General features: G+C 43.0%; 1 protein-coding gene across 3 annotated transcripts in view; it reads left to right on the forward strand.

Moving 5' to 3' along the window:
- The first annotated feature begins 1,531 nt into the window (after window positions 1-1,531).
- CTDSPL (CTD small phosphatase like) overlaps window positions 1,532-18,627 on the forward strand; it is an 81,322-nt gene continuing 64,226 nt past the window's right edge. For all 3 annotated transcript variants that reach the window (XM_059838754.1, XM_059838763.1, XM_059838773.1), the window contains exon 1: window positions 1,532-1,949. In XM_059838754.1, coding sequence (XP_059694737.1) covers window positions 1,874-1,949 — 76 coding nt within the window. In that variant the 5' untranslated portion in view covers window positions 1,532-1,873. The remainder of the gene's footprint in view (window positions 1,950-18,627) is intronic.

An 18,627-nucleotide genomic window follows, 5' to 3' on the forward strand; every position in this document is an offset into this window, starting at 1 on the left:
AGGGCTCGGAGCAGAGACCAGGCCCTGCTCTGTGGGGCCCAGCAATGGCACCAGAGGAATGGGCAGGAAGGATCTGAGGAAGTTCCCCCTGGACATGAGGCAATACTTCTCCTTGTGCAGTGACCGAGCCCCGGACAGATTGTCCAGAGAGGGTGTGGAGTCTCCCTCCCTGGGGATATTCCAGAGCCATCCAGACACAATCCTGGGCCGTGTGCTCTGGAATGGCCCTGCTGGGGTCCTCTCTGCTGGAGCAGGGACATGGGAACAGGTGACCCACCGTGGTCACTTCCAAATGGAGTGATTCTGTGGTTTGAACTCCACACTTGCTTCTGAAAAAGACACCTTATAGTCACCTGTAAAAATACTTCACACCTCTTTTCATAGATGGCTTATACCTTTTCATGAATCCATTAACATTCATGTCCAGAGAAGGGAACAGAGCTGGGAAGGGTCTGGAGCAGCAGGAGTGGCTGACAGAGCTGTGAAAAGGGCTCAGCCTGGAGAAAAGGGGGATCAGGAGGGACCTCGTGGCTCTGGACAACTCCTGACAGGAGGGGGCACCAGGGTGGTCAGGCTCTGCTTCCAGGGAACAGGGACAGGATGAGAGGGACCAGCCTCGCATTGTGCCAGGGGAGGTTTATGTTGGACATTAGGAACAATTTCTTCACAGAAAAGTTGATTAGACCTAGGAGATGCCAGTGAGGTGGTGGAATCACCGTCCGGGAGGTGTTTGAGCAAAGCCCGCACGTAGCACTCAGTGGCTGACAGAGCAGCGCTGATCCCAGAGCCCTTTTCCCACCCAAACAATTCCGGCGCCGTGATTTATTTTTTCCCGCGCAGCCCGAGGCGGGAAATGGCGGCCAGGCCAGGCCCGCCCCGCGCCCTCACGGCTCCCCGGCCCCACCCCCGCTGTAAGCCCGGCCCCGGCCCCACCCCCGCCGTGTTGTGCGCTCTGCCCGCCCCGCCCGGCTCGGCCCGGCCCGGCCCAGCCCGGCCCCGCCCCGTTGTTTACCGCGCACCGCCGGGCGCTGCCGCTCCCGCCCCTCGCTCCGGACCCGGCGCGGGGCGGGCCGGGCGCGCTCACGGGCTCGGGGCGCGGCGGCGGCGGCAGCGGCGGCAGCGGCGGCGGGCGGGTTGTGGCGCAGCGCGGGGAGCGGCTCGGCCCCTTTCCCCTCCCTTCCTCCCCTCGCGCCGCGCTTCCCTCCTCGCCCGCGACCCGGGAACGGGGGGAGGAGGAGGAGGAGGAGGAGGAGGAGGAGGTGGAGGGGGCGGCCCGGCGTCGCTCCGCCGAGCGCTGCCCGCGGGAGGAAGGGGGGCGCGGGGATGAGATAAGCGCGGGGGCGGGCGGCGGGGGGGGGTATGTAGGGGCGGCTCAGGTGGATGCGGGGGGCGGCGTGAGGCCGCGGGGGGAGGCGCGGAGCGGAGGGACGGGGGCTCTTCCCCCGCCTCGGGAGGCGGCGGGGGCTCGGGGGGAAGCGCTCGGCGGGCTTCCCGGAAGGGGGAATTGGATTAATTCGCTTTTTTTTAAAAAAAAGGGGGGGGGGGGGTTGCGCTCCGTTCCCCCCCCCCTTCGCCGTGCAGAATTGGCGCCGGCAAGAGGCCGCTGTGGCATCGCGTTTGGCGTCCTTCCCACCCCCTTCCCCTCGGTTTCGCTCCTGGAGGAGTTGCTTGTTGAGGTTTTGGTTGTTTTGATTTTTTTTTTTCCCCCAATAGTTTTTTTTTTTTTTTTTTCAAATACAAACCTGCGTCTTGATTTTTTTTTTAAACAATCAAACAAACCCGCTCCCCCCCCCCCCCCCCCCCAATAATTCCCCCCCGCACACAAGCCTGCCTCTGAGAGGGAAATAGCCAGGTGGAATCTCACTCTGTTTCCATGGACAACCCGTCCATTATCACCCAGGTGACTAACCCCAAAGAGGAGGAGATCCTGTCCTGCACTCAGGATAAAGGTGAGCTGCTTTCTATCTTTCTCCATGATTTTTTTTTTTCCTCCTCTGTTCAAAAATGCACGTAGTAACAACTCGCATTCTTCAGTGGCCGTATAATCCTCTCTAGGCTGCTGGGAATAGAGGAGGGCTTGTTGGGTTTGGGCTGGTTGTTGTTTTTTGGTTTCTTTTCGAAGGTATTTCCGTGAAGGGTGTCTGAAACTGCTTGTTGGATACAGCTGAGAACTTGTTAAAAGTGTTTAAATGCCGAATTTTATCAGTCATTTAAAAAAAAAATTACTCTTGTTCCCTGATGTTTGGGGAGGTAACTTTATAAGGTGGTGAATGTGCAGTTAGTGCCCTGCTTCAGGGAAGGGATACCTGTGCTGGGTGTGTTGGAAGGTTTTGAAATATCCAAATAACCGCTGGAAAGATTTTAAATTCCCCCCCCCCCCCTTTTTTTAAAAAAAAAAACAGATTTCTTTAATATATTCCTCCCTGCCTCCCATTTCAGAATCTGCGCAGCTTTCAGGTTTGTTGGAGGTTACTTGTGTCTGTCAGAAAGAGACACGGGCTACTTGTTAAAGCAGGCTCTGTTTAACTCCTTAGATAAATAGTTGTTGCTTGCGTAAGGCATCACACTTGGATTGGGTTTTACTCCCAAATGAGAGGAATCCAGCCTGGCTGAAGGAGCTGCTTCCCTCAAAATCTGGATGTTGACGAGTGCCTTTAACCTTGTTTGCTTTTGGAAGCTTGGAGCAGTCTTGGGGCTGTAACTGGTTGTGTTCTTGTGTCTGGTGAGTGAGCAGGAGGGTTCAGGTTTTGGGGGCTTGTTCACGGCTTTGGGAAGTTACTTGGATGCCACTTTTATGCTTCGTTACAGGCAGTGCTGGTAAATAGGGGAGAAAGGGCAGAAATCAATAATAAAGGGTTATGTCTCTGTGTTCCTTGGTAGGTACAGTCAGAGCTCTGAGCAGTCGTCTGAAATGGTAGATTGGTCACTCTCCCCCTGAAATTGATGGATTTAGTTCCCAAAAAGCTTGCATTTTTGTGTGGCTAATCTTGGAAATACTGAGGGCTCCTATATTGTTGGAGTTGCTGCCAGTTACTGTTGACTGTAGGGCCATATGTGAAATCTGTGTCTTCTTGCTTCTCTAGTGCTGACTGCAGAAGTCTGGAGGTAGATCCAAAAAATCAGGTTTGGGGGGGGTGTTTGAACATAACATTGAACAAAAAATTATTTCTTTTTGGCATAGGAGTGTTTATGTAACTCTCTAATTCCTTTTGCTTGTGAGATGGTACTTCCACCACGAGGCCTGGTTTGGCTCAAGAGATTTTTGATGCTTTCCTCTGTTTTGGCAATGTGGAGCGTGGGGTATCTGCAGTAGATAAGGTGCTGTGCTCTGCCTACCACGTCTCCAAAGACCTGCTTTGGGGTAGACATGTGTGATACTGTGCTCAGATGTTGTGGTTTTAATGGCCTAGATTATTGTATGTGTTGAAAGGGCTTTGTTAATATCTGTAGCAACCGCTTGAAATTTTAGTGTAAAAAAGCCAGTTGAGACAAGCAGAGGAAGATTTGACAGCTGGGAATAAGAGTAGGCATCCACATCAAACAAGTGGCTTCGGAGTCCTCGGCAGAGTGAGTGAAAATATGCATCTAACTTGCATAACTCTGCAGTAACTTGCATAATGTGCATTGTGTTCTTGCTATTGGTTTGTCTTTGGCAGAAAATCGTGATGGTCTTCTTAGCAGAAAAAGAGCTTTTCAGGCTTGGTGTTAGCAGGGCTGGGCTGGGGGAGAGGGGAAGGAGGGGACCTGGAGTTGGAGATGAAACTCCAGCGTCATCTTCAAGCAGGAGGTGAATTACCATTTTTTTCAGCTTTTGGGGTGTGTTTTTTTTAATAACGTGTCTGGATTGACGATGAGCTCTGTGGTAAGACTTTCACACCACTCCAGAGCAACTTTTGCAGCAGGAGAACTGCGGGTCTGTCTGTCCTGGGCTCTGGAAGGAGAGCACTGCTTGCTCCAACCTCTTCCACTACAGGTTTTCCCAGTGCTGGAGGTAGGGAGCTCGTGGGAACCTGTGGCTCTGCCTGGCTCCCTGGCGTGGCTGCACATCCTCACCCAAATTTCTGTCAGATTTCAGAGCCTTTAGGTCCGGTGAGCTTCGAGAGAAAGAGCCTGGAGCGCAGATAGGGAGTCCAGATAAAGCTCCGAGCAGGAGGCTGTGCTGAGTCTTTGCTGCTGGTTCAGGGTATTGGTACAAAATGGCTCACAAATGTGTTAAGGCATAATGAATTAACTCTCTGTTTCATGAAATCCAGAATCAGTTGAGGCTGAATTCTGGAATTTTGTGATAAGGTGAAATACAGCAGCACTGTGCTGTGTGAGGCAAGGCTGTTCAGTTTAATGAAAAGCTGGTTTTTTCCCTCTGAGTTTAGCATTTGGCTGCAGAAGGAAATTCCTGGGTACTAAGTGGCATGTGTTGGCTTTGGGAATCAGGGTTTTTGTAGGGTTGTTGAGACCTTATGTTGGTGTTTCTTGTGGAAGAAAAATAATTTGTTTTCTTGTTGTTCAGCTGGAGAGAGGCAGTTCCAGAGTAACTGAGCAGCTGCTAAATAATACATGTGTATACCTTCAAGGTTTTGATTTTTTCCCAAGATTTTTTTTTAAGCTTTTAATCAGATGTGAGACCAGCATTTAGCTTTATTTATTTATTTAAAATGTATTTATGTTTTAAAAGGAGTTCAATGTTCAGTATAGGCTTTTGCCAGATTTCTCCTGTGTGAGGGAGTGAGGTTGGCAAGAAACAGAGCTGGTTTTCTGGTCCTGGGGCAGTTCTGTTTTTAGGTAAATACTGTGTTTTACAAATGCTCAAGCTTTTTCTTGCTAGTCCAGGTGTATTAAAAAATAGCCTTTGAGATGAGTGAAGCTGTGGCAACTTGTTAAAGGGGATCTTTTAAACACTAAGAAGGATTTGTTAACATTTATTTTTTAAGAAACAGCAAAAAATTTTGAAGGTGGAAAAAACCAGGTCTTGGTATGTGAACCATTCCCTAATATGTTGCCACATGGTGGTGCACTGGATTTAGTTGTCTGTCAAGATGAAAGCTGAGCATGGAAGGTTTGCTACAATCATATTTTGTTATTATTATCATTATTGTAATGTTCTCAAATGCCTGTGGTGTTGGTGCTGCTGGAGGATTTTGGTCCCTATTTGTGTTGTTAAATTAGTTCTGGGAAATAGAAACTTAGGTTCTCTCAACTGGAGGTGATTCGTAGGTGCATTGAAATACTTTAGACATTAAATTCACAGAGAATTCAATTCTCTGTTAGTTTTTTGAGTAACAGAAATAGTAGTTCTCTGCAGAAATATGTTATGTTGTGGTCATCTGGCATTTCTTGGAATTGGGAGCATTAGCAAACTTGAAGCTAAAATGGAGACCTATGTGAAAAGGAGATTTTTTCATTGAGGTAAATGTGAGCAACTAAGATAAATATAAATAAAAAGTATGAAGAAAAAGTGAAAGTCGGGATCTCTATAAATCAGTACAGATAAAATCAACTGGCTATTTTATTTTAAAATTGGTATTAATTCATATTACTCATAGACTTCTAATGTAAAATCTGTATGGTTGAATGTATAGAAAACTGAGCAATGCTGACAGAGCTCTGAGTGTCATGTTGAGAGTATGGTCATGGATGGGCAACAGGCATTCAGTCCAAAGAAATGAATTTCCTTTTTTTTTACCTGCCTGCATTAATTTGATCCTCATAAATGATGCAAATTCTTGGCTGTTTCCAAGTGCCAAGTTCAATAGTAGTAAAAAAACAGTCCAGTCCTTCAGGTACCTCCTTCAGGCTGTGGTGGTTTGTTTTCTGTCTTCAGCTACATCTTTCCTGACTTCTCTAAAATTTTCCTGTCAGCTCAGTGTCTATTTTCAGTTATTTAGAGTAACAGAATGTTTTAGTGTCCCTACAGATGGGAATTGTCTTCTGCAATAAATTGTATGAAAAAGGTTCACAGTGGAACCTGAACCATTGGAGTTTTTTTTTTTAAATCACAGTGTGAGTGAGTCTCTGGTGATGTTTTCACAAACTTTTTTACCTTCTTTTGTTCTAAATAGAATTGGAAAAAACCAGCAATGAGAGCAATATTCATTATAATTTTAAATACGGAGTTCTGAAGATCTCAAGTTAAAAGCCAAAATAAATGTCTTTAATTATGTCTTCAATAAAAAAAACATTTTGAATATAGCTGAAAATATTTTGAATGTACTTTTTTGCCATTACATCACCAGGATTCAGAGTACTCAAACACTTGAACATATGTTAATGATCCTGAGACATTGTCTCAACAGATTTTTATAATATTGACTACAGAATTTTAACACTAAAGTAGCATTTAAAGGGGAGGAAAAAAGAGTGGAAACCACTCTAGCAATCCACTGGAATGTGAATTGCTCACAGAGGGTAAAATTTTAAATCATTAACTAATGTCATAGTTGTTATATGAAACCAGAGTAGCCATACAGTAGGTTTTATGTTCCAGGGAGTCTGTAGTAACCTGTAGTAACCCAAGATTTGATTTAGGGTCACAATTAACAGGCAGAAGTGCACTGGCAGATGGGAATGGTAATTTGCCTGAATATCAAATATTCAGTCAGTCTGTAACCTGCAGTATGAGCATTTCTTCACAGTACTGTGTCACCTGAAATTCATAGTGGTTTCAATGTGGTGATGTAAATAAAGTGTTCAGAAGTTTAACATGCCTTAAAAAAAAAGAAAACCAGCAAAGTTGACCTACATTTTGTTAATTCAGTATTCAGAAATGCAAAAAGCATTTTCTGACATAATCAGTAAAATGCAGTGTGATCGATGCCACGCTTCAGCTTTCAGAGTTTAAGCTGAACATTCCAAATAAGCCTCTGGATAACGGCCCCGTTTGTGTTTCTTTAAAGGGATGAAAACTGAAATGCTCAGAGGGCAAAGGGCCAAGAGAAATGAAACTCCCTGACTTGGGCATTGTTGTGAAGGACTTTGCTGTTGCCCTCATAGATAGGTTTGACTGTGGGAAGCTTATTTTCCCATCATGGAATGCTTGATTTATGAGATTGACTGTCCTGTAAAAGTCACCATTCCAGCGTGAAAATAGTTGCAGATTAGATCTATGCCACAATTTTAATGTATATGTCAAATCTTAGCTTAGTAAAAACTTAGTAAGGAAGTGCACTTTTGATACCTTTTGAATTTTGACTTGTTGGCAATAACCACCATGGTTGGGGCTCAGTATTACATTTTCAATTAAAAATCCAGTTTTGGGCAATCCTGGCTATGGAAATGATAACTTTTAGGGGTTGGATTTGTCCATTTCTCATACCCAGCCAACAGAGAATTGGACAATTTGAATTTTTTCTATCAACAAGAGCTAACATTTTCTTTAAAACAAACAAAAAGAATAGGAAAAGCAAAGACAGGTCTAATTATCTACATTCTTGTTTAGGTTTTGCCCACTGTGTGAATCAGTAAGGGAAAATGTGGCTCATCCCTCTTTCTCCTCCCTGCCTGGGGGATATATCTTGCTGGGAGGGCAGAGGAATGTGGATGTATGTAGGACCAGGAAGGAGCTGAGAGGTGCCAGAGTGCTCCAGCCTGTTTGGGGGATGGAGCAGGGAATGAAATCCTGCCTTTGGAGCCCGTGGAGCCCAGGCAGAGGCTGGTGGTGGGACAGGGAATAGTTTTGGTGTTTGGGATGGGCTCCCAGGCTGCCTTGACCACTGCTGGGCAGTGGGTGCTCCCTGATGAAGTCTGAGGGTCTCTGCCCACCCATTTGGGTGGTTTTGTGTATCCCCTTTATGCCAGCTTAGAATTATTTCCAGAAAGGGATGGAATCTTCCAAGCTGAAACAGGAGAAGGGCTGATAGAACTACAATGGGCCAAGGCTGTTTAGATGTTTATAAAAGATCACATCTGGATTGCTGGTGAGGATTGTAAACCATCCCATGCCTCTCAGCAGTGGAAACCTGGCTGGAAAAATCTCCCAGAAACATTCAGAAATATCTCCTAGGTCTCCATGAGTCCTAGTGGATGTTCCTGATCCGAGCTGTGTTTCCAGTGCTCAGCTCTAACATCTCACTGGGTTTAAATGATTTGCTGAACTCCCAGAGCTGCAGGCACAGAGCAGAGAAGCCTTGTGTGCTTTAATGTCATCAGAGACACTTCCAGGAGTTTCATGCTGGAAATGTTAATCTTCTATAAATTCTGCTTTTGCTGGAGTTTGCTTTATTTTTACTTGGAGAGGTTGAGGCATGAAACGGACATGGATGGGATGAATGGAAAGCATAAGTAGCATCTAAGTAGACCTGAGTGAAAATATGTTCAATGTGCTCTGCTGTGGTATAATTTTTGCCTTTTTTTTGTATTTCTGGAATGTTTGCTGTAAGACAAGAAAAAAAAGTCTAAGAGTCTTATACAGTTCAGTCCTTTCAGTGCCAGCTGCTACTGTGTAACACAGATACAAGCAGTAAAAATATCAACTTCAACCAAATGAGCAAAGTCCTGTTCTAAAGCTTGTAGGCTTTATTCAGCCTGTTATCAAAATGATCACTTGCAAAGTGCCACTTATTGTTTTCTTTGTACAAGATAATAAAGTATGATTTGTAAAAAGAAGAACCCAATTATTTGAAGTGATTGGCTGCACTAGAAATGAGAATTCTATTATCTAGAAAATTTATGGCAAGTTAAAACTGAATGAATATATGATAGACTTGGATTCTAAGGGTGTTGGGGGTTGAAATGAGATTTTTTTCTTTATTTATGTTTTCAAGAAGCTGTTAGTCTCTTCTGAATGTTTATTAATATATTTAAAGCCTGACAGATGGGAAAATAAGACTCTGCAGGACCTATTTTGTACAGAGGAGCAGTCCCAGATAATGGATGCCTGATCTGTCAAAATCTAATGCATTTGTAACTTTGAAAATGTTTCCAAAATATCAGAACAGGTTTGTAGGAGGCAAATATTTCCTGAGCCTCAGCCTGCAGTTACAGTTTGCATATTGATGATATTGTTTAAAGCCAAGTCCTCTCTGCTGAGTAACTGGCCAGTTGTTTGCTGCCACTGTTGCAAACCTTATTTTCCTGGTAGCAAGGGAGGTATTGATTTTTATTCGCTGCCATGCTCTCCCCACCCCCGCAGCTCTCTGCTTCCTGACTTGTCCTCCAGGATTCCCAGTGGAATTGGCAGTAAAACAAATCTTGCTGTTTCCTGGCCTGCTGTAATCAGCAGTAAAATTTGAAACTTTCTTGTTTATTTGATGATTTGCAAAGCTTGGCTGTTCCCTTGGTGTGTGGGACTCCTCTCCTGGTCTCTGGGAGCCAGAGGGAGGGATGTGCTTCCAGCTCTTGAGGATGAATTCCTGCCTTTGGGAACACTTTGGAGTAGATAAATCAGTTTCCATCCTCATAATCACCATAAAGAAATTGTGCCACAAAGGTGCTGTTAACAGTGGACACGTGTAGAAAAATTGAGGTGGTTTTTTTTTTTTTGAAGCAATGTTAGTAAAGAGTTTTTTTAAAATATAGAAATTTTAGACAAAGTCATTCTGAGCTTGCTTTTAACAATTGGCAGACAGTGCTGCTTTATTTCTGTCCACAAAAGCTGTCTTGTATTTTCATGCCTGAATATTTACATACTTGCATTCGTTCCCCATGAGTGCATGTCCATGTGGTTACCAGGGATCTGATTCCAGGAAAGCTTTCACAGGATCACAGAATGCTTTGGGTTGGAAGGAACCTTAAAACCCATTCAGTGCCACCCCTGCCATGGGCAAGGACACCTGCCACTGTCCCAGGTTGCTCCAAGTTCCATCCAGCCTGGCCTTGGACACTTCCAAGGATCCAGGAGCAGCCACAGCTTCTCTGGGCACCCTGTGCCAGGGCCTGCCCACCCTCACAGGGAAGAATTTCTTCCTAATATCCCACCTAACCCTGCCCTCTGTCAGTTCTAAGCCATTCTCCTTTATCCTGTCATTCCAGTCCCTTGTCCCAAGTCCCTATCCAGCTCTCTTGGAGCCCCTTCAGGCCCTGCAAGGGGCTCTAAGGTCTTCCAGAGCTTTCTCTTCTCCAGGCTAACACCCCCAACCCTCTGTTTGTCTCCATGCCAGAGGTTCTCCAGCTCTCAGAGCTTTTTTTGTTTCCTTCTGGTGCTCTTGCAGCAGGTCCACCTCAGTGAAGTTCAGAATGGTGGGTGTAGGTTTTGAAGTTGGTTTGCAGTGTGAGGTTTGCCAGTTTTTCCCTAGTGATAGTCAGATAGAGGCATTCTGCAGAGGAGAGGTCAACAGTGACACATTCCTAGAAAATATTTAATCACTTGTATACTTGCTTCAGCCAAGCACAAAGAAAGGTCTAACATTTACCACCTGGAGAGAAGGGTACAATTGTAAAGTATCTCATTATGCCTTCACAAAACCCTTAAAAATTTTTACAGATGGGCTTATGGGACTTCTTTCAACTAAAGTTGGTTAAAAATACACATTAACAATTTGATGAATGCAGTGTAAAGTGAAGCATTTCAGGGAAAACACTTCAAGTATGTATTTCACAGGGATTTTTGAATTAATCTTTGACCTTTTGGGGTTTTTTAAAATTCTCTCCCTTGCCTTGTTTTGCTTTCTTGCCTTTTTATCTTCTCATCAGAAGATCTGGGCTTCAGCAGCTGTCTCTGTGCTCTGATGCTGTTGAAGCTCCAGGGGCTGAGGTGTTTGGTGGCCGTGTCCAGGGATAATTCTGGTGTCAGTGCTGGGTTAAAGGCTGGACTCAACCTCAGAGGTCTTTTTCAAGCTTTGTGGTTCTGTGAGAAGTTGTGGTGGATGTTTGGGGCTGAGGTGGTGCAGGGAGGAGGAACCCTGGACAGTACTGTAGGGACAGATTGTCTCCTGGGATGTTGGTGATGTAGGAGCTGTCTTATAAAGAGAGATGTTCTGTGTGTGAAATTTAGGAAAATAATGCTCTTTTAGCACCTTCAGTGGATCTTGTGCTGTATTTAAAGGGAGGAGATGCATGAAAAATAACCAGAATAATAGAGTGAGTACTCCAGGGCTCTTCCCAGGCTACAGCATGGCTTCAGAGTGGAAGGCAGATTGTTCCATTTGGGTTGAAGGAAATATTTCCTCATGCCTCATACAGGTGACCTGCATAACCTGTGAAGAAATGGTTTCCAAAACTGTTTATCTGGGAGTGCCTAAACAGGATTAACTGGCAACAATTTGCATTTGTTATAACTGATGCAACCTTTTAAAGGTACTATAAACCAGTATTATAAAGGTACTGATTGGGTTTCAGCATATGAATTGTGTGTCATCAGTCATAGAATGGTTTGGATTGTAAAGGACATTAAACATCATCCACTTCCCACCCCTGCCATGGGCAGGGACACCTTCCACTAGATCAGATTGCTCCAAGCCCCATCCAGCCTGGCCTTGAGCATTTCCAGGGATGGGGCAGTAGAGGAAGGAAGGGTAAAATTTCATTACAACTGAATGCATCAAGTGTTTGTGCTTGTATTTATCCTGAACTCCCTGACACTTTTCCTGTGCTGGGTGCTGGAAGATGATTACCTTTGCCAAGTCATTTGTTGGCCAGCTGCCAGTTCTCATTACTTTTTATGAAGTGAAGCTGAATTTGTTGAGAATCCACAAGTTGAAAGTGATTTTGAGAGTTTTGCAAGTAGAGAAAGGGGGGAAGGTTATGTTAGTTGGGGAATTAAGAAAAGAAAAGGAAAAGAATACTGAATGCAATCTGCAGAGCAATTCATTTGCTAATTACACATTGACATAAATTGGAAAGTCCCAGAAGGAGGGGGTTTACAGCATAACTGGAAAACAATTTGCATCTGTGTAGAGGTCTGTGCTTATCCACAAAGGAATGAGATTTTAACTGGATTTGTTTAATCGGGTTTATCATGAGTGCATAGTTATGGGCTTCCTTTTTCCTCACATTGCAGGAGCTCCTGTCTTTCTGGAAGATTCCCTCTTGTATTGAGATTAAATATGTCAAAGAAGGATGTATGGTGAAGTTTAATGGAGATTGAAAGTGAAACCTAAGAAAAACCAGGAAGTGTCCTTCTGAATTTTAGAGAGGATTGAATACATGAATGTTTCTGGCTCCAGATTACCATGATAAAACTGACAGCTTAATGCAAACTTGGCCCTGAAATTCAAATGCCTTTTTTTCTCTGCCCTCTAAGAAATCTGAAACACTCCAGCAAATGCTTCCTGTCTCTACTGGGAAGGTTGCTAATGACTAATTGTACACACTAATTACATGCTAACTAGTATTACTACAAAGAGCATTCAGTGTTACTCTTAGGATAGTTTGGAGTTTTTTTCCCTATAAATCTTTCGTATTTTTTGGTGTTCAACATGCAACCCTAGAGTTGCCTCCACTTTCCCTTTGGTAAACATGTCATGATGAAAAAAAGACAAAAATTTGAACAAAACTAGAAATCAAACTTGACAGTTTTGAAATAGGAATCCGTTCAGGTCTCATGCCTGTATTTACTTGTGCTGCTGCTGCACATCATTATAAATTACCTGTTTAGCATCGTTCTGGCAGGCAGGGGAGCTCTGAGAGCAGAATGTTTTTAAAAATGTCACTTGCAGCAGTGATGGATTCTTTTCAGTACCTTTAAATCAATCACTTGTTTATCCTAAACATAAGAGCTAAATACTGTTACTAGCACATGATACAAAACTGTAATAATATTCAAAGGAGAAAAATGAGCTTTCAGAGCAAACCTGGCCCAGATGCAGGGAACAACCTCAGCAGATTCCTGAGGACCAGGTGTCCCTGGCTCCCTCAGCCAGGTGCCATTTCCCCAGGATGCAAAGTAGCATTCAGTAACTAAAAACAGGAGATCAGAAGGAGGCGTTGCTTTATAATTTTTCAAAGTGTCCTTTCAGGAAAAGTCCTAAATAGAATGAAACTCTGCCATTTCATTTTGTGTGATATGCTGGATTAAGCCCTGAAGTACAGAACTTTTTGTTGACCATGTGCAATTGTGGCTCTGTTCAAATACAGTTTCCACAGTGGTGAATTTCTGATGTCCCAGATGCTTCTGGTTCTTTCCCTTGTCACCCAAAATTATTTGTTTCACCAAACTCTCCTGAAATAACACCTGCAATCTTCTTAAATTGTTAATCTGAAAATATTGATTTTGGCTTTGCAACATAAAAAATAATTACCTGTGCTCCCAAATCCAAGAAAACAAAAACCCAGCACGAGCCTCACCCAAGAATAAAATCAAGCAACCCAGAATAAAGCACAGAAGAGTTCCCAGTAATATTAGCAGGGATATAAGCTGTGAATGTGAAACTACTCCTGGAAATGTGGAAGGTGACCTTGTGGTGGTGACCAGGAGGACACAGCAGTACAATTTTTAGCAAGGTGACCTGGCACTCAGCCTGAACAAGCCACTCTGCAGCCCCTTGAGAAAGGGGGATGCTGGTGTACAAGGGTGTGCATTTGTCTGAGTATTGTTTATACTAAAACACAGAAGTAACTCTGGTTTTATTTTGGAAATGCCTTCAATGGGCACTAAAAGGCAGATAACAGTAAAATAAGTTTGGGCTGACTCATTGCAGAATGTGCTGAGATAATCCTGAGTTCCTCTTAATGTTAATATCTGTTTAGTTGAGGCTTTGTTTATCCTTGTGCTGTGGATAGAGGGTGTTGGAATTCACTTGGAATAATTTTAGAAATTCATAGGTAAAAGTTCATTATTTTTTCAGCAAACAATGCACATAGTAATTAACAAAAAAAAAAAAAAAACCTTGATTTTTTTTTTTTTTTTCTATTGCTGATGGTGAAAGGCTGAAGTAAAATTTTTCCACTGGCCACTTAAAATACCAGGTGGAGTCAGATGGGAAAACAAAACTTTGTGGTGCTGTTTTTAAACTGTTTTCCAGTAATTGTCAGCCCAATACACGCTGCTCTTTAAAAAAAAAATACTGCAATTTTTGTTATGAAGATGATTTCTGAAGTCCCACTGTAGGTGGTCCTTGTATGAAAGCCTTCAAGTAATAAATGGCTTTATCTTCTCTTCTGCTAATAAGGTCAGTAAAGGTTTCTTTTTTGGATAATAATAACAAGTTTCAAAGGCATAAGAATCCTGAGTGGCAAACACGTTCAGAGTTATCAGGTGATTGGCAGCTGCTGCTGCTAGGAAGTGTTGTACAGGAATAAACTCCTTTTCTTGCTTTAATTAGGACCATATGTGTACAGCAGCTGTGATTGTCTGGGAAGCTGCATCCTGTATTTTCAAATAGCTGATAAAATGTTGCAGTTGTGGAAATCACTACCAAGTCCAGTGGGCAGATGTCTTAGAAAAGTTTTGGTTTTGGTTTCTATTTATTCATTCAAAGCAATCAAAAGATTGAGGTTTGATAGTTTTGTATTGAAACAAAATAGATACAGAATATTTTCCTCAGTTGATAAAGTAACAAAAACACACTTAAAAAAAACCACCAAAATCCAAGTTTACTAAGCAGCTAAAACACCTGTAAACTGTTGTTTTCTTTGCAGAGTCTGCATGGATTAACTTCTCTGTAACCAGTTGTGTTGCATGATAAATAATAACAAAAAATACAAGAAATGAACAAGAGAAATCAATACAAACATGTGAAATTCTTGATTTGTGTTCTAGTGAAAGGGACCATCAGATATTTGCTAGAATTTTTAATTCTGGAAATTTTTAGTTAATTCTAGAATTAAAATTTTAATTCTAGGATTTTTAATTCTAGAAACAAAACCTGTCAACTGACGGGAGGGCTTGGATGCTGGACCTAAAGATACTTCTTTGGCAATGTTTGGGTAAAAGTGACCACTGACGCCCTTCCCTCTGGAAAACATCCCATCTATTTATAGCTCTTCCCAGAGGATAAATGCAGCCCTTGGAACACTCACAGGAAATAATAGCAATGTGCCTCTAGACCATGAGCTGCCTTTTGGTCCAAGTGGCCAAATATGTCACTTTTCTTGATTACTGGAGTGACCACATCTTATTATTCCTGCCCTGTGTGGAGCCAGGAGGTGACAGGAGATGTCCCAGGGCACTCCCTGCCCATCACTAACTCCCCTCTCTGCTGCCTGGGTTTTTTTTTGTTGGTTTGGTTTTTTGTCCTGTGTTTATTCACAAACACCACTGTGTTTTCACCATCCATTTCAGCCTTTTTCAGGAGAAGCTGAGCCAGATGTTCTGTTGTCTCTCAGCTGTGGATGTGTGACTGAAAGAGGCAGTGTCCTGCTCATCTCTGATCATCCTAATTTGGCAATAATTGTCTTCCAGACAAGGCTTTCTGCCATCATTGGTGTTTTCAGTTCAGTCATTTGGCTTGCTTGGAGGGGTCCTGAATAATGCAGCACTTAAAAATCTGGGACTTTTTCAGTCAAGCAGTCTAGGACTTTTTCACTCAAGCATTCAAACTGTTGCTGGAACTATTTCTATATCTGAAAAAAGTAAATACTACTGTGCCTGGTCCTTACCAGGTGCTGAGGAAAAGGAGAATTTTCCTTTTTTGGTTGATGAAGTTTGAGGTGAGGGCATCTTTCATAATGTAAATAAAGAGGGTTTTTCTTAAAAGTTGGTGGAGGGATCACAGGTGCTGTAGGATGCAGCTGATCCCAGTTGTCTGCTGTAGCATGTCATGAATCTTGGGGACTCCATTAACAGTGAAGAAGCCTGTACAGGTTTTCACTGACTTCTGTGCAGAGATAAGTTAAATGGAGTTCAGAATCCTAATTTGACAGCTTTGTCACCCTGTGTGTCAGCACTGGGCTTTGGCTCCATCGCAGTGGAACTGGGGATACAGACCTGCAGAGTGCCACCAGTTAGCTCCTCTTCACAGGAGAAAGGAGCAGAAGAGGGGAAAACTTGGCAGAAGAAATTCAGTGGTTGGTGGTGGTGTTCTGCTTCTCTAAGTTTAGCAGCCTTGGGGGTGGTTGTTAAAATGAACTTTCAGATTTTGAAAACCCAGTGTTGGGAGCAGCGTTAGGTAATGTGGTGCTTCAGCGTGCTGGAAGCCCATCAGTGCTGCCAAACTCCCAACACCTGGGTGAATTTACAGGAATTCAGTGAAAATGGAAGAGATTTAAAAGCTCTCCCTGTTGCAGGCAAGAATTGTGTGGTTTTGTCACGGATGAGCTCAAGGCAGAGTATTTAAATAGGGATTTGTGGAAGTTTCATGTCACAGCCAAGTCCTGTCACTCTGCTCCATAAAGCAAACCTGAACCCAGCATCAGCAGGGGCTTGTTGTTTTGCCACTGTAGAGAAACTTCTTGTGTCTGTTACACAGCCAGGAGAACAATATAGAGGCTTATGGAAAGGCTGCATTATCCCAGGGGCCTTTGGATGGATGTCACTGTTTCTATAGGATGGTAGCAAATCACCCATTGCAAAAAGCTGCAAGTGAATTAGATAAAATATCACCTCTCCTAATTCTTTCTCTGATGGATATTGTCAGCTGCCTTCCTGAGTGAGTACCACCAACTTTTGTTATGTTTTTCCTTCAGCATTGCCATGAAATCTCGTCTTAATTGCCTGTTTCTGAATTAAATTATTTTTGGAAGATCAGGAGGCTTTGCATGATTATTCAGGAAAAGTCTTTGTAAGAAATTTTTCATTTCCTGCTTTTTGGAAGGAAGAGCATTTCCTGCTCTTTTTCCCATGCATCTAAAGGAAAGCAATACTTGGGTCTAAAAAGGGAGGGGTATTCATCTGAGATAGTGACTTAACACTGGCTGGAGAGGGAAATGGGATGCTGCTGTGAAGTGAGGGAAGAGATCACATGAACACTGGATTTATCTTCTATAAATTTTGATAGTCCAGGGAGCTGCTAACACAAAAAAAAAAAAAGTCTAAAGCCTGCATCCCACTAGAAGAATTCCATACTGTCCTGTTCTCTGCTGTATTTCTCTTTTAATGTATTCAGGAAGCATAAATTTGGTGCACCCACTGTAAAAGGAAGTTTTCACAGCTGTTTAGAACTAAGAATTTATATTGTTTTTAATGAATTTCAGTGGATTTTCAGTGATTTTGGTCTTCAAGGTGCTCTTGTCAGTGGAGAGAAAGATGCAGCAATGGGGAATCCTTGGCAGAGCTGTTCCCATGGCTTCTGTCTCCCTCATACCCACCTTTCTCCTCTTGTGAACTTAGAGCTGGGATATTTTGGAATCTTGTCTCATCCTGCAGGTATTTGTGCCTTGGCCCCTGTACAGGACTTTGTGTGAGCTTAGCTCTGGTTCAAGGGGAGGCATTAACACAGGTATTTGTGTTTTGGCTTGGGAGGGGGTTGAATTTACTGCCAACTTTAAACTCCTGCCCTGAAATTCTCCCTTAGGACCAGATTAAATCATTCTGCAGACTCAGCTGTGAGCTCAGTGGTGTGATTTTAGTGGGGCTGGTGTGTGGCACTAAGGATAAAATTCAGCTCACTGCTGGAGCTTGGCAGGGTGAGATTCACGATCAAAGTTTGCAATTTAGGAAATATTTCTGGGACATTTAGCAGACAGTGAAACCCTAACACTGTTCACCCTTTTTCTGTGATCACTGATCAGCAAGGTGGTATTTTATTTCCACTGGCAGGCTGTGAGATTGCTTGCTCTACCTCTTTCTACTGTTAATGTCCCAGGAAGCAATTGAAGGGAATGAGGATGCCTGAAAAGTTAGGATCTAATAAAAGGAGATAGGGCAGTATTTCTACAGTAAATAGAAAACTGAAAGAAAGGAGAGCATGGTAACTAAGAGAAAACTGGAGGAAAGATGGAGGAAAGCTTTTAAGGAATTCAGTGTGATGTAAATGTCAGTTTAAAAAAAAAAAAGTCACCTTTCAGGTGTCACACAAGCCCTTTTAAGGTTTTCTTCCTTGGCAGTATAGGTTTTCAAGATAAAAATACTAAGCTTTAATTTTCTGCTGCAGAAAAGAATTTAAAAGAAAAGGCTTATTGTTCATACAAGACTGGCAGACTAATGTTAGAGAGTTGTTTTTTTTTTAAAAGCAGTGGGGTTTTTAACCCATTGATGTTATTTCAGCCATTGTAAATAATTCTTTGAGTAGCTGAGGGTTAGTTTGTGCTCCTGCAATTACATGGAACAACTGCAGGTAAATTACCTGCTGCCTGCCTTGGGGTTAGTTACTGTGAGAGGAGTGTGAGAGGAGCTTCCAGGCTCATGGCACTGCCCAGGAATTCAGGTTGGAAGGGACTTCTGGAGGTCCTTGTTCAAAGCAGGGCTGAGGATGCTCTGAGCATTCTCCTGTCAAATTTGGAGCATCTCCAAGGATGGAGATTTCACAGCCTGCCTGGAACCTTATTTGAGTGTTTGACCACAATAATTATTGATATTTAGGGGAAATTTATCCTGCTGCAAGTAGGATCTGTTGCTTCTTGTACTGCTCCTGTGTCCATAGCTCTACAAATCTCAGTCCATGTTCTCCATAACCTCCTCAGAATCTGTATCTGCCTAAAATGTTAACCTAGATGTTCAAAGGACTAATAAAATGCTTCTTTGTCCAGTGTTTCCCTCTTACTCAGGCAGTTCTGTGTTTACTTAACTATAATTTATCTGCAAAGACCCTTCTCTTCCACAGTGTTTGTGGTGATTTTCAGTTTAAAGCCAGTGCTTCATTCTATCCTCACACCTGCCTT

This window comes from Haemorhous mexicanus, chromosome 1 (genome assembly GCF_027477595.1).
Source record: "Haemorhous mexicanus isolate bHaeMex1 chromosome 1, bHaeMex1.pri, whole genome shotgun sequence".
NCBI classification, from domain to species: domain Eukaryota; kingdom Metazoa; phylum Chordata; class Aves; order Passeriformes; family Fringillidae; genus Haemorhous; species Haemorhous mexicanus.